This window comes from Agelaius phoeniceus, chromosome 9, assembly GCF_051311805.1.
Source record: "Agelaius phoeniceus isolate bAgePho1 chromosome 9, bAgePho1.hap1, whole genome shotgun sequence".
NCBI lineage: Eukaryota > Metazoa > Chordata > Aves > Passeriformes > Icteridae > Agelaius > Agelaius phoeniceus.
In genome coordinates, this window is record NC_135273.1 from 3,383,919 (window position 1) to 3,397,238 (window position 13,320).

At 43.0% G+C, this 13,320-nt stretch overlaps 1 protein-coding gene across 2 annotated transcripts in view; it reads left to right on the plus strand.

Annotated features, from left to right (window-relative positions):
* The window catches only part of CTBP2 (C-terminal binding protein 2), a 132,555-nt gene that overhangs the window by 72,852 nt on the left and 46,383 nt on the right, over positions 1-13,320 (plus strand). For both annotated transcript variants that reach the window (XM_077182782.1, XM_077182783.1), the window contains exon 2: positions 4,740-4,898. In XM_077182782.1, the coding sequence (XP_077038897.1) occupies positions 4,841-4,898 (58 nt within the window). In that variant the 5' untranslated portion in view covers positions 4,740-4,840. The remainder of the gene's footprint in view (positions 1-4,739; positions 4,899-13,320) is intronic.

Sequence of the window (13,320 nt, forward strand, 5' to 3'; positions counted from 1 at the left end):
CCTTCCCTTCCGTGCTTCCCTCCTCCCCTGCAGTCCGTGAGGGAGAGGCAGGTGATGGGGGCTGAGCAGGGCATTGCACTGAGGGCTGGCTGGGAGGAGGGATGACAGAATGTTCTCCAAGTGCTCCTCCTGCATTGTGCCGTCTCCTTTGTCCCTTCCCTCCCCTGTCATTATCTCTGCGTGGCTCCTGCTTTCTTTTCCCTGCCTTGCCTTTCTTACACTGAACTCTGGTTCCCAGCCCCTCCTGGCCTCCCCAGGCAGCTGAAACACTGAGCAGTGGGAATGGCCAGAGCTCAGGACAGTGAATACCCAGGGATGCTGAGGCAGGGCTGGAGCAGTTCACACCTCTGAGGGCTGTTCTTGCCTTCAGATCTCAATTCAAGTGTGATTGAGCTGTGAAAAACTGGGCCTTACACAGAGGAGGATACAGGGAGAGCTGCCCCTGGCATCAGCAGATACTCACTTCAACAATTCTGCTTGGGCACCCTGCTCTGCGTCCAGCTGAGAGGACTGATGTTCTGCAGTAATCATGAGTACAAAACCTTCTCCAGAAACTTCTCTTTTCTTGAGAGCTCAGGAAATACCCTGCAGTACCATCAAAACATTTGGACTTGTTGAGGTAAGGAATTGTACATGTAAAAACCCAGTGTAGATGTGAGGAAAGAAGGATGGAATTTGTCCTTTGCTGTTTGGAAATGAGACCTTTTGCAGTTTGTGGAGCTGGTAGTTTTCTGTAGTAGAGACTCTCCATTTTGTTGCTGCTTATTTCATAGAGGGTAGAAAATGTAGTCAGTTGGTTTGTCACAGAACAGGGTGTAGGGAACACCATCCTGCTTTCCCAAGGCTGTGCACAGACAGGGAACGTGTGAGATGTTGTGTCTGGAGCACTGGAAAGGGTTTATCTCAACCCCCTGCCAGGTGCTGGGTGGTTTGGTGGCAGGGCCTGTGATGGATGCCCTAAAACAGATGTTGCCCCCTGGCACAGGTTGCCCAGACAAGCTGTGGATGCTCCGTCCCTGGAAGTGTCCAAGGCCAGGTTGGACAGCCTGGGTTAGTGGAAGGTGTCCCTGCCCATGGCAGGGGGTGGCACTGATTCATCTTTAAGGTCTCTTCCAACCCAAACCCTTCTGTGATTGATATTTATGCTCCTCTCCTACCTCATGTGCCATAAAAAGATGATACAAAAGAGTAAGTTGAGAAAGAGCTTAGAAGACAGAATGTTCTTCATGAAATCACTTTCTCTTACTTTTATCTAATTTTGCATCTGATTTTGGAAGATCACCTTTATTTCTTTTCATTTTCCATCAAAAGTCAGGATAAAAAAAGCCCTAATACAGCTTTCTCTGCTCTTATTTTCTGGCTTGTGGATTGTGCTCTTTAACAGGCAGTATTTAGAAGCTATTTAAATGTGTTACTTCAGGATTGGGGTTTTTCCTAAAGTGTTGTACTTAAGTAAATTCCTGCCTTAAATAAATAAATAGCTATGGACTATCATCGTGTCCAAGGGTTTTCAAGAAAATTTACATTTTGAAAGACACTGTTGGAGGCTAACACAGGCCATGCAATTACTATATGTAAATCACTTCACTTGTTTCCTAATCTTGCTGAGGATGAAGTACAATTTTTGTGCGCGTGCCTCTTCCTCTCAAATTTCCTTAGACAATGAGGTTTTCTTGTCTTTTAATTGCTGACCACGATTTTTGTTCTGCCAAGTCTGATTGTGTTTATTTTATGGTGGGGGACATTTAGCCCTGGGATTGTTTTGAGATTGGGCTGGCTGTGGAATCCATTGGGGATAGATTGAAGTTGGGTGCACAACTAATTGCATCTTCCATCCCACAAATAGAAGAACTGCTTTCTTAATTACAGCCTCATGAAAAGGCTGGGGAATATCCTCTTGTTTCTGTGCCCCACACATCTGCTTTTCTCCATTTTATCCATCCCTGCCAAATCTGCTCAGCAGCTCCTGCCACATTTTCAATAACTCTTCTGAGCTGGGCTTTTATTGCTGGTTGGTACCACCAAGGACACCTGTCAGACAAAGATGGGGCAGTTCATGTCATTAGGAAGGAGCTCATTCATGGGCATTACATTAAGCTGTGTGGGACTCTGATGAGCAGTAATTTCTCTGATTGTTATTAGTTTCTTTTGTAGGAAGTTTTCCTCCAGGGAGTAATGCAGGGAATTGAGATGGCTGGGGAAAAAAAAAAACTTTAATGGATGCATTCGTCCATCAGAAAATGCACTCTGTCAGAATTAAGTACACTTTGCAAATTGGTTTTGTTTGGGGAAGTAAAAGGGGAAAGAGTTGCAGCCCCAACACAATGAACCATTTGAGTGTTTTCAGAACAAAATGGAAACTTTCTCTTCTGATGTGTTTTTTTTTTAATAACCTGGTATTTCTCCCTGAATGTGGAACGGGATGTAATAGAGGTAAAAAAATCATGTGTGTGCCTGTAAATGTTGATCATGGAAATGCCACTAGCAACTTGGGCTTTAGCTACACTAACAGCTTAATTTTTGTTGCATGAAATATTTTGACTGTACCAAGCTTCTGCCTCCGGAATGGAAGTTTTCTGCATCTCCTAGACTGTTGCATTAATTTTTAATATGAGTGGGAATCGTGCTCTTTAGCATCCCTATGTTTTAAAAAAATCAATTAATTATTGCTATAAATCTCAGTGATTATGCTGCAGTTGTGCTGCTGGGAAATTGGCCATTAACTACCAGGAAATCGCCGATCATCCTTAGTTGGAATTCAGCTGTACCAACACGAGGCCTTTCCTTTTGGAAATTAACTATCAATGTGATGCATAATTGATAACCATTTATGATAATAACAATAATCTCCATGAAATTGTCATCCCAGAGTGCAGCAGCTTTGTTAGAGCCTTTACCCCTCTCATCCTCAGCCTACTGCACTGGTTAACCGGGTTTTCTGCGAAGTTACTGGAGTGTTTTTAGGAGAGCCAGTGCTGGTGCAGGAGAATAAAGTGCAAAGTAGAAATGCCTGACTGGGCTATGTGAACGTGCCAGGGTGCTCCAGAGGATGAGTTAAGTGTTGCTATTGCTTCTTACACAAGGGGAAGCAAAACTCCAGGTTACAAACACTGCCCAAGGTCAACTCCTGGACATCAACCTGGATTTTCTGCTGTGGTGTCTTCTCTTGTGTCCTGCATTTCGTGAACCAGACCTTTTTTTGGTTTGTCACAAAAATTTTGTTTGCAGATGCTGCAGTGTGAAAATTCACCTGCTGGAGAGGAGCTGTTTGGGGCTCGGTTTGAATGAATGGGGCCAAGTTTGTGGTTACTGCTGGCTTTTCAGAATTTGTTTCAATTTTTTTAAACCACTCTACTGTATGCAGGCAGAGAGGTTGGGACTCTACAGGGTGATACAGATGGCCACTCAGGAGAGGGTTTCTTGCTGTTCTTGCACTCATTTCTACCTTCCTCTTCCTCTCCTCTCCATGCAAAGCTTCTGAAAATGTGGTGATGCTTTGCTTTGCCTCTAGAAATCACAGATTTACACTAATTCTGTTCTTTTGGTGCCTTGCAGTGAGTGGTGGATGGCTGGGGGGGGGCAAAGGCCTTTTTCTTGAGCAGGATCCCTCCTTGGGAAGGTTTGTAGCTGTTACCAGGGTCATCTGTCTTCACCTTGAAATACAAAAGAGGATTTTGAGTCAGCAGTTGCATAAAATATTAGTGTGTGTTATGTTGGATTGTTGGAATCCAGTTGTCAGCATGAGGTCTCTTCTTCCCTGTCTTGATTCATGAATGCTCTTGTGGAACTTGCTTTGAAAAACTCTCACCTGGGTTTTACATCAAAAAATCCAACCTGGTAGAAGTAGCTCAACAGCACATTCAGAGGCCACAGCTGAATCAGGTCAGTGTTCAGGGATTAAACAAACCTTTGGCTCTCTGTAGGAGCAAAACGTGTCAGACCTCAGAGTATCCATTAAGGGTTTTCCTCTGTGCCACCTGAATGCAGAAAACCTTTAGCTGCTGTCTCTTTGGAGAGAATTTCTTGTCAATCAGCCCCACACGTGGCTTCATGGATGATTTTATCTCCCTGGCATTGAAAATGTGTGCACTAGAAACAGTACCCGAAGTTTAAGGCTGGCCCTTCAAGTATGAGGGCAAGGACAGGCTGTGGTGACAGCTGGAATATACATCAAGGTCTTCTTGTAAATTCAAGGTCCATTGATGACTTTTACAGGGCAAGGTTTAAACATGAAAGTGTTTTGTGTATGACAGTTCTGGCAGAGCAAGAACTACTTCCCCTGTTTTATATACTCTCTAAGAATCTTTCAGCATCTGTGAGGCTACAAAATAACCTCATGGATTTTATCCACTAGGAATAGATTTTTCAGTCAGAAATAAAACTGGGAAGCCCATGCAGTGCTTTGGCAGTTCTTGTGTGTGAGGCTGGTTTTCTGAATCTCAGGGAGGACAAAGAGACTTGATTTGTGGTGCCAGCTGTGTGACTTGTGGGGGGCAAGCTCAGAGCTGTCCTTTCCAAAACCCGCTCTGCTGTTGGGCACAGGCAGATCTCACCTGGTGTGCTGGAAATCTGGCACTGGTTTGGGCTGGAAGGGGCCTTAAAGCCCATTTGTTCCATCCCATGCAGAGGGCAGGGACACCCTCCACTATCCCAGGTTCTGAGATCCATCCTCCCAGGCCTTGAGCACTTCCAGGGATGGGAAGGGAACAAAGCTTACAAATGCTCTCCTTTCTCTGCAGACCCACGGTGGCGGTATGCATGCCGATTCCTGTGAGTTCTCCTAAGCTCCTGGGGGACTGCTGTGCTTTTTGAGTCAGAAAGTTGCAAAATCCCATCAAGAATGGCACTTGTGGATAAACACAAAGTCAAGCGGCAGCGACTGGACAGAATTTGTGAAGGTAAGAGTGTGCTTTCATTTTTCTGATATGTGATTAGGACAGGATATCTAATTTTTCCTTGTTTCTTTCAGTACTTAGGCATGAAGCGATCCAAATCCAGGGCTGGATTCCCTGTCCTCTCTGTAGGCTCAAAATACATTCACAGTTCTCTGGTTACTCCTTTGGAAGTCATGTGTAGTCCTGTGAATAAGATTTTTGCTTAATTACCAAGTCACCTCCTCTTATTCTAATTTCTGCTAAAACAATTTGGTCAGTCCCAATTTAAAATATATTTACTGTCATCCTGTAAGAAAATGATGGAAAATGTTGGAGTTGTTGTTCTTATGGTTTTGAGCACATTGCTGTAGCAGCTTTTATTTGGTCAGTGTGTGGGGGTCAGGCAGGTTTGCTGCAATTCTTCATTCATGGTGTCTTAAGAGTGTCTCAACACAGGTGACTTTTACCTTCAAGAGTAATTTTCCAGCAGAAAAAGTTTTTAGGAAACATTTGCTATTGCAGCTCACATGCTGTTAAGTTACTTATGACAGAAATCAAGTGGTGGCAAACAAGCTCTGACTTTTTGGTGTACACTCCAATAATTCTCCAACGCTCATGCAAGTTCTGCCATCAGCAAGAAGTGCAGAGCAGAGTGTTATTTTAGGAGGAATATCTCACATCTCTTCAGGAGTTCCAGTGTTCAGCTGCTCTTAAGGAGATGGATAGTGGCCTGCAGGGTAACAATTTGCAGTATAACTTGAATGCCAACGAGATTTAGCGGTGGAAGAAAGCACAGAGCTCACAGGGGAGTTGTGCTGCACCCGTTTGAGCAAAATGTGTGGGGCTTTGTGGAGTTTCATTGTGAAATGCTGACCAGCAGGACAAGGGCAGATTTTGCCTTGACTTTTCTGTGTTATTGCTTACTCTACACTGCTGCTGTTTTAAACTCATCATTACTTATCTCTTTTAATTTTGCTCTGCTGATTTTGGAAAAGGGGAGACAAAGCAGAGGAGAGGAGTTAGGAGGGAGTATCCAGGGTGTGCTGCAGTGTGGAGTTGCCTCTTTCTCCTACTGAATGTCATAAACGCTCAGGTGTAGCACACTATCTCATCTTCAAAACTTACTTTGAACTTGACTTAAAAGAGTTCTATCAGCTGAGCCTGGATTTTCAAAAGCTGCCTTTCTGGTTTGATGTTTACCATCAGATCTAGTTGCTGAGTGTACAAGAAATTCAAAAGGATCGTACGACAAACCTGCTAACGGAGCTTTAGATGTGATTGAAGTTTAGATTATTTTTCTCTGATATATGAGCTTTTTTTCCTTCTTTCTTGGTCAAAAGATATTATTTTCTAATCTGTAAATGTACAGGAGACAACTTCTTTAAGTATACTTTGTCATTTGCCACTGGGTTTGTAATTTGATGGAAATGATGGGAGACACTGCTGTGTTGTATTTGGAAGCAACAGACAAGGACTGAGTGTGAGAAGCATTGTAAAAATTACCTTGAGAAATGCAAAAAGCTTTGGATTTGCCAAAATACTAGATTTGTAGGACAGCTGAATACTCTACTGGCCTCTCTGATGGCTATTTTTACTATAGGCTCCTAATCTTGGATTATAGCATAGAAAAGCACTGAAAGGGGCCATCCCAGCTGCTGTAAAAACACACTTTGAAAAAAAATTATCATTTTTCTGGAAAGGTATATTGAATAATCAGTGAAAGATGATGAGAAATTAGGGAACTAGTTCAGCAGATGGAGGAGTCTTTGCAAACAGAATTGTGTTCAGTGAGAAGAATCTATTGCTCCATCAAGCTTAGGGCAATGTGGTCCAAAATAGCTGCTTTTAACGATTTCCTGTTCTGTGGAAGCACTTAAGAAGCTTTTCCCTTTAAATGTGAATGGCATACAAAGCTGCATTTACCTGATGAAAGACTAAATGTCTGGCAGCACAGAGGTGGATTTCTGTGCTTTTCCTGAAGTTGCATATACCATCCCTTTTACTATTCCCCACACAAAGCCTTGCAGAGTTTGCTGGGAATGGACTTTATTCCATGCAGCAGGATGGTGGCAGGTCTGGAGGTGAAATATCCTCGGGCTACATGTTGTAATCACTGTCCAAACTGCCAGACAGATTCTTCTTCTTCCTGCAGGCTTGCTGAAACCATAACCAGACACATGTTGAGGGAAATGCCTTACAAACTGTCGGGGCATTAAAAGAGTTTATTAAGGAGTTGCAGTGTTTGTATTACTCTGTTAAACGTACATCTGGCGTGGAAAAATAATCCAAGCCATACAAGGAGGTGGTATAGTTTAAAAAGCCAGTTCACAGCCTTTACAGGCAGGTTTATGAGTCTTCCAAAGAGAGGAGCTGTGCAGTCTCAGCGCGTGGCTCAGCTTCACCAGCTCCTCTGGTTTTGGTTTTTTAAATATTTATTTATGACATCTTTGTGTGACAGCATTACTTTTTGCTCTGAGCAGGCTGGTTTGAAGATGTGAGCTTTTTGACCAGGTCACAGATTTTGATCTGTAGAGGCATATGGGTGGGATAAAAGTCCAGACCTAGGGGCATAAAGGAATTTCAGGGCAGCAGCCTGCAGCAAAGATGTTTTGAATAGTCTGTCAGCAATTAAGTGGGTTGGTGATGCCCACCCGAATGAAGTGAAGTTGGACTGTGCTCACAGTGGTCTTGGCTTACCCATTTCTTTCTCTTCTGCTTGTCCCAGAGACTTTGGGTGCCTCTGCTGTAATTGGATCCATATGGGTGGTGGGATGGACCCATTGAATGGCTGGGGCTTTTGCAAATAATATATGCAGAGTGGTTTACATAATTCCTGTTTGTGGAATTGTGTCTTATTCCATAGTGGGTCAAAGTATGCTTTAGAGGTGGAGCTGCTGGTGCTGTGAGCAGTCAGACTTGTCCAGCAGCCCCTCTTTTGGGTCCTGTTCCCATGAGCTTGTGATTTTGCCACATTTAACATTTGTTTGAGCTGAAATTTTCTTTCCATGACTGGTTTTTACCTCAGGGTGAATGAAGAGAAAAAAAAAAGAGTTCCAGTAAAAACTGTGGAGCCGTGTCGGGGTGGGAGATGGAGAGGGAGGGATGTTGGCTTTGCTGTGTGTGAAACAAAGCTGAGGCACAGTCCTGCAGCCATGGATGTGCAGCTGCCAGACCCGCCTGCTCTGCCTGGGATAAAAAGGGCCTGAATTTTGCAGCCAAGTTGCTGTGTGTAGGAGTGGGCTCCTTCCCAAACCTGGTGCAGTTTCCAGCCTTTCAGAGAAATGGCAGCAGAAGCCCTCAGGGCAGAAGCTCACCTGCCTTTCATTTAGGAAACAGCAACACAGAGATTAGATGTAATGTTTTCTTTGCTACCTGTGGCAGAACAAGGTGTCTGACAGTGCCTCCAAGAAACCCCACACTCAGAAGACCGTGGCACTCCTGGTGCATGGCATCCATCCCTCCCATGGGACTCCACTGCTCACACACAGCATTCCTGGGCAAGGAAATCACTTGCAGCATCATTTTTGCTGCTTGCTCAGCTGATCTTTATCCTGTGCTTCTGTCAATATGGTTAAACAAATATTAAACATCACCAGGAGGTAAGCAGGGAGCGAGAGCAGCCCATGCACAGCTGCTGGTTGTGTCTCTGGGAGCAGGCAGGGGAGAAGGTGCTCTGGCACTGTGTCATTTCCTTGCTGAGTGTCAAAAGGCAGCAGTGGTGGCACGTCCTGGATGCAGGATGGCAGTATCTTGTCTGTGTGTAGAACATGGGCTTCCCAACACCACTGAGTGATGATGCCAAGTGCTGCCTCTGCCCCAGACCATTGCAGCTCTGCTAGCCTGTCTTCAACACCATGGAATGGGAGAGCCTGGCTTTAGAGGTCAGAGCTTGCACTAGCATATATGAGTCAGTTCAGCCTTCAACACGTGCCCCAAAAGTGGCAGCCCTGAGATGAGCAAGAAGCAAAGTGAAAAAATAATAGCAAGGCCAAGCAAAGCCAGACATTTTCTGACAGTTTTTGCTCCAGGATTTGCCATTATCCAGTGGGAAATCATGTCCTTATGTGTCAGTTTGTGCCACCAAAGTTGTCTGTACTTTACAAAATAGAGCTGTTTGCAGGGCAGACAAGCCATCCATATTCTTTGTTTTCTTTCAGATCCTTTGATATGTCTGATGGCTGATAAATGCCAGCACAGTCACATAATGCTTTTCAGTGCTTAATGCACCAGTCTCTGGCTTTTTGACTTACTGCCTTACATTCTGAGTGGCACCCTGGTGTCCTCTTCAGCTGAGGCTTCTGTGGTGATAGTTCCTGTGGGAATTCCTCATGGATTTACCTTCCAGCCACTGTAGTATCTGTGTGTGGCCGTGACTCTCCTGAAATCCTTGTTTCCCTGTGGGAATGTGACCCCACCATGGTTACTGAAGCCTCTTGGGTGAGTCTGAGTCCTTGATGCAATAATTTTTCTTGGAAACCCTGAATAGGCACCTTCCTCTGACACACTGTCCAGCTGGGATGATGGGATCATAGGGTGGGTGAAGGGGCTGCCCAGGGAGGTTGGGAGTCCCCATCCTGGGGATTGGTCACAGCTTGGATTTATGGTCTCAGAGGGCTTTTCCAGCCTCAGTGATGCTATGAAATGGAGGAAGGAATTTGGGGTAGGAATTGATGTTTTCAACACCACTGAAGTTATCTCTGCTGTGGCTGCATTAGGCTGGTTAATTCTTCTCAAGAGTGGACAGAAGTTTTGAATTCCACTCTTCCCCCTGTGGCAGAAGTCAGTGCAGACTGTGTCCAGTGATATTTGAATAAACATACTATGTAATGGTAGGTACTCTGGTACCTACCTGGGTCTGTGGCAGGGGTGCTTTTTACTTCTTTATTTCAGATTATCCTCCACAGAAGTGGACTTAATAATCTCAATGACAATTGTTGCTTATTGTGCACTTTCTTGTTGCTAAAAAAAAACAACACACTAACTCTCAACAAAAGTGCCCCTGAAGACCTGTGATATTTCTGGCTTTTCAGGAGTATTTGAACAATGTGTCCCCGAGGTCTGGGCTCACACACCACTAACAGCAGACTATGGAACAGGTTCTCATTCAATAGCCACAGTCCACTCATGCTAAAAAAGAGAGGAACCTTGCTCCTGGAACCAAAAGGGAAAATACACATTAAAACCACAGCTCTGGAAAGTGGCTGCCTCCAATTCTTGCTGCTTTGTATAATGTAACAGCAGCCAAAATGAGGGCATTTGATATTTGGGTGGAGAAATTTTCTTCCATTCTTGCAAATTTGCACACCAAGTAGCATCTGATAATACTTATTTTTACTGCTTAGAAATAGAATCTTATTATCTCAGGAAATCCTTATCACCACTAGACATTTGATGAGAAACAATGAGTTAAAGATGATATCAAGCACGGAAGAAACTGCTTGTCCTGAGTAAAAGTGACTTATTTTGAATAAATGTAGACCTTTTTTATCTAGTGGATTTGAGTTTCTTTGTTCCATGAATATAAAACACAGTACAAGGATTTCCCCCCCACAATAAAGCTTTTTATACTTTTTTTTTTAAGTTTCCACCTCAAAGCACATAAACTATCAGGCTTTTAAGGAAGGGTTGCTTACCACATTTAGCCTAGAGAAAAAGCAGTATTAGCTTGTCAGATCTTCTTCCACTGCACCCTGTGCTGATTTATGCAAACTGAAGATCTGTCTGGCTGCTCCTGATGTTTTGCTTTTCCAAAATTAAGTCTTTGGCTTTTATGAAGGTTTCAGAAAATCATTTCAAATTCACACAAAAGCTGGATTTTACACCTCTTTTTAACAGTGCAAAGTAATGTTCTTAATTATCTCTTCTCTTATAGAAGCATGGCATATTTGGGAATTACTTGTCATTAATAGTTTTGGTTAAAATTTTAAGAATTTCTTAACAATCAGACAGTACCCTGTGGATGAAGAAAGTTCAAGCAACCTCAGTGGGTTTACGGATATTATTCAAGCTTATTGACCTTATTCCATGCTTTTCAACCCTTTTGCTGTGCTGAATCAAGAACTCTGTATGCTTGTATGAGTCCTTTTTGTGCTTTGGGATGGAGCTCGTATCCAGGGGTGTGCTGTTGTCCTTGCATGGATGCACAGGCTGCTCCAGTAGCTTCCAGTCCTGTGTGGATGTTTTTTTCCTGCACATTCCCTCCCGTGATGTTCCGTGGGGGAAACGTGCATGACAAGATGTAGGACTCCAGCCAGATCCAAGGCCAGCCTGACAAAATGCCCCAGGCATCCAGGCAAGAGTGAGACACATTTAGATAAGGTTACAGACAAAAATTCCATTAATTTGGTGTGCATCATAGTGGATGTGTGGCTCTAGCTGTTGGAGGAGGGGGAGCTCCCCTTTCCCTGGACTTGAGGGCTGGATGCACCAAAATAGGAAAAAAACACTTCTCTTGTGTTCTCCTTGTGTTTAAACCCACATTGATGGGAACTTAATACATGTCTAACTCTTAATTCTGCCTTGTATTTTTCCATTTTCCCCAGCCTCCAGACAAGGTTCCATGTAACACGCTTTACAACTTCGTGTCATTAATTAAGAAACAATTACAGCTGATGACTTCAATACCATCAACCTAATTTCCATCCTTACCACATTTCCCATTTAAATTAACTGGTGTAGGGATTAACATGTTGTCATCCTATCTGGTTTTTTTTTTTTTGTTTTTTTCTTCCTTACTCTAAATCCTTCTCCTGCATTTAGAGATTACTCAGAAAAGTGATATTATTCCCAGAATATTCACTGGGAAGGGGTTGTTGGAGCAGGGCCCTGGGGCAGCCCTGGCTCCTCTTCCTGAGCTCTGGAATGCTGCAGAAGCTGCCTCCAGCATCCAGGGGTTGGAAGTTGGCTGCTTCCAAATATGTGATGAGAAATGATCACTCCTCAGGGACAGATGAGAACAGGATGGGGTTTCCTTCAAAATACCAGGAAAAAATCTTCTATCTGACTCCCAAATTACACTATTTCAGGGGTGGATGGTGTTTGGATCTGGACCAATCTTTTCAAATTTATCCTGATTTCCTGAATATTTGCTGGTAAATATTTTGACAGGAGTAGGACATCTGGCTGTACTAAAATAAAGCTGCAGGGAAACACATTACACAACTTTTCTTTTATATTTTTTGGTCTCCACAAACAGATGTAATGCATCGAAGTGCCAAAACAGTGAAGGTTTTCATTAGAGAGCTTTCTTCAAAGAGCAAGTTTTGAGTTGGTTTTGCAATTCTTGAAATTGAATGACATTGATCATTTCTTAGTGACACTTTTATACAGCCCATTAGCTTAACACTATTAATTTGGTTTTTCTTCTTTTTTTTTAGATTATCTTTTTAATTTTTATTTTAAACAAAACACTCTCTGCTGCCATCTAGCACCTCAAAACTTAGTAGTAAACAGATTAAGTTCACAAAATATCCTTAGTGTAGATTGACACCCATTTTTGAGAAACAACTCTGTTGCTGCTGCTGATGATACAGATATTTGATTGACTCAGCAAATGAACATGAGCAAGGATGGGGAGGGAACACAGTGAGATATAGCTCACTTTTGATGGTTAGAAATACTACAGTACAGAAGACCAATCTTTTAAAAAAGTAAGGCATAAATGCTTTTTTAGCTAAAGTAGTATTTCCTCCTGTTTAGTTTTGGTTTTTATCTGTGATGGGTGTGAAAGGGAAATGCATGTTTCAAGCTCTTGGCATCATCAGGGGAAGTAAGGCAGAGACACCCTGAACCCCAGCCTGTTTATCTCCCCAGGCCCGTGTTATAGTCTAGTAATTAATTATTTTCTATGCAAAGCCCAGGCAGGCATGGCAGAGTTCAGATTTACAATATATATTCATTTAACAGTGGATTTCTCTACTGCTTTCTGGGACAGATATAATTCCCACTCTTTCCATTACACATGCTGTTCAAATCTTGATCCTGAATTCTTATTAAAAATGATGAGATTTGACCTCAAAGTCTAATACCCAGTTTTGGAGACAAGGTGCTTGATGTGATTTCTGGAGGATTATTTTTAAGAGCATTCATAGATTAGATCTTTGGAATGGTTGAGGGATGTGCCCAATGAACCTTGTCTGCTGCTTTTCACCCGCCCTTCAGCATCCAGATTGATTTTTATTTTGCAGTCCTTGAGACTGTGTAGCTGTGTGCTGTAGGGATACATCTGATGTTTTTATTACCCCTTTGTCGATGCAGGAATGTGACAGTGCTGTTTCTGCCAACTTTTATTGGAGTTTCCCCATACTTGAAGGCAAAATGGTTTCTGATTGAAGTTTGAAGAGCTTGTAAGGCTCATTCCAGTGGCTCAAAGGGTGTTTTACAGCTGCACTTCTCTTTTTTAGCTGCAAGTGTGTTTTAGATGATTGCTGCCTTCCTGCATTTGTTA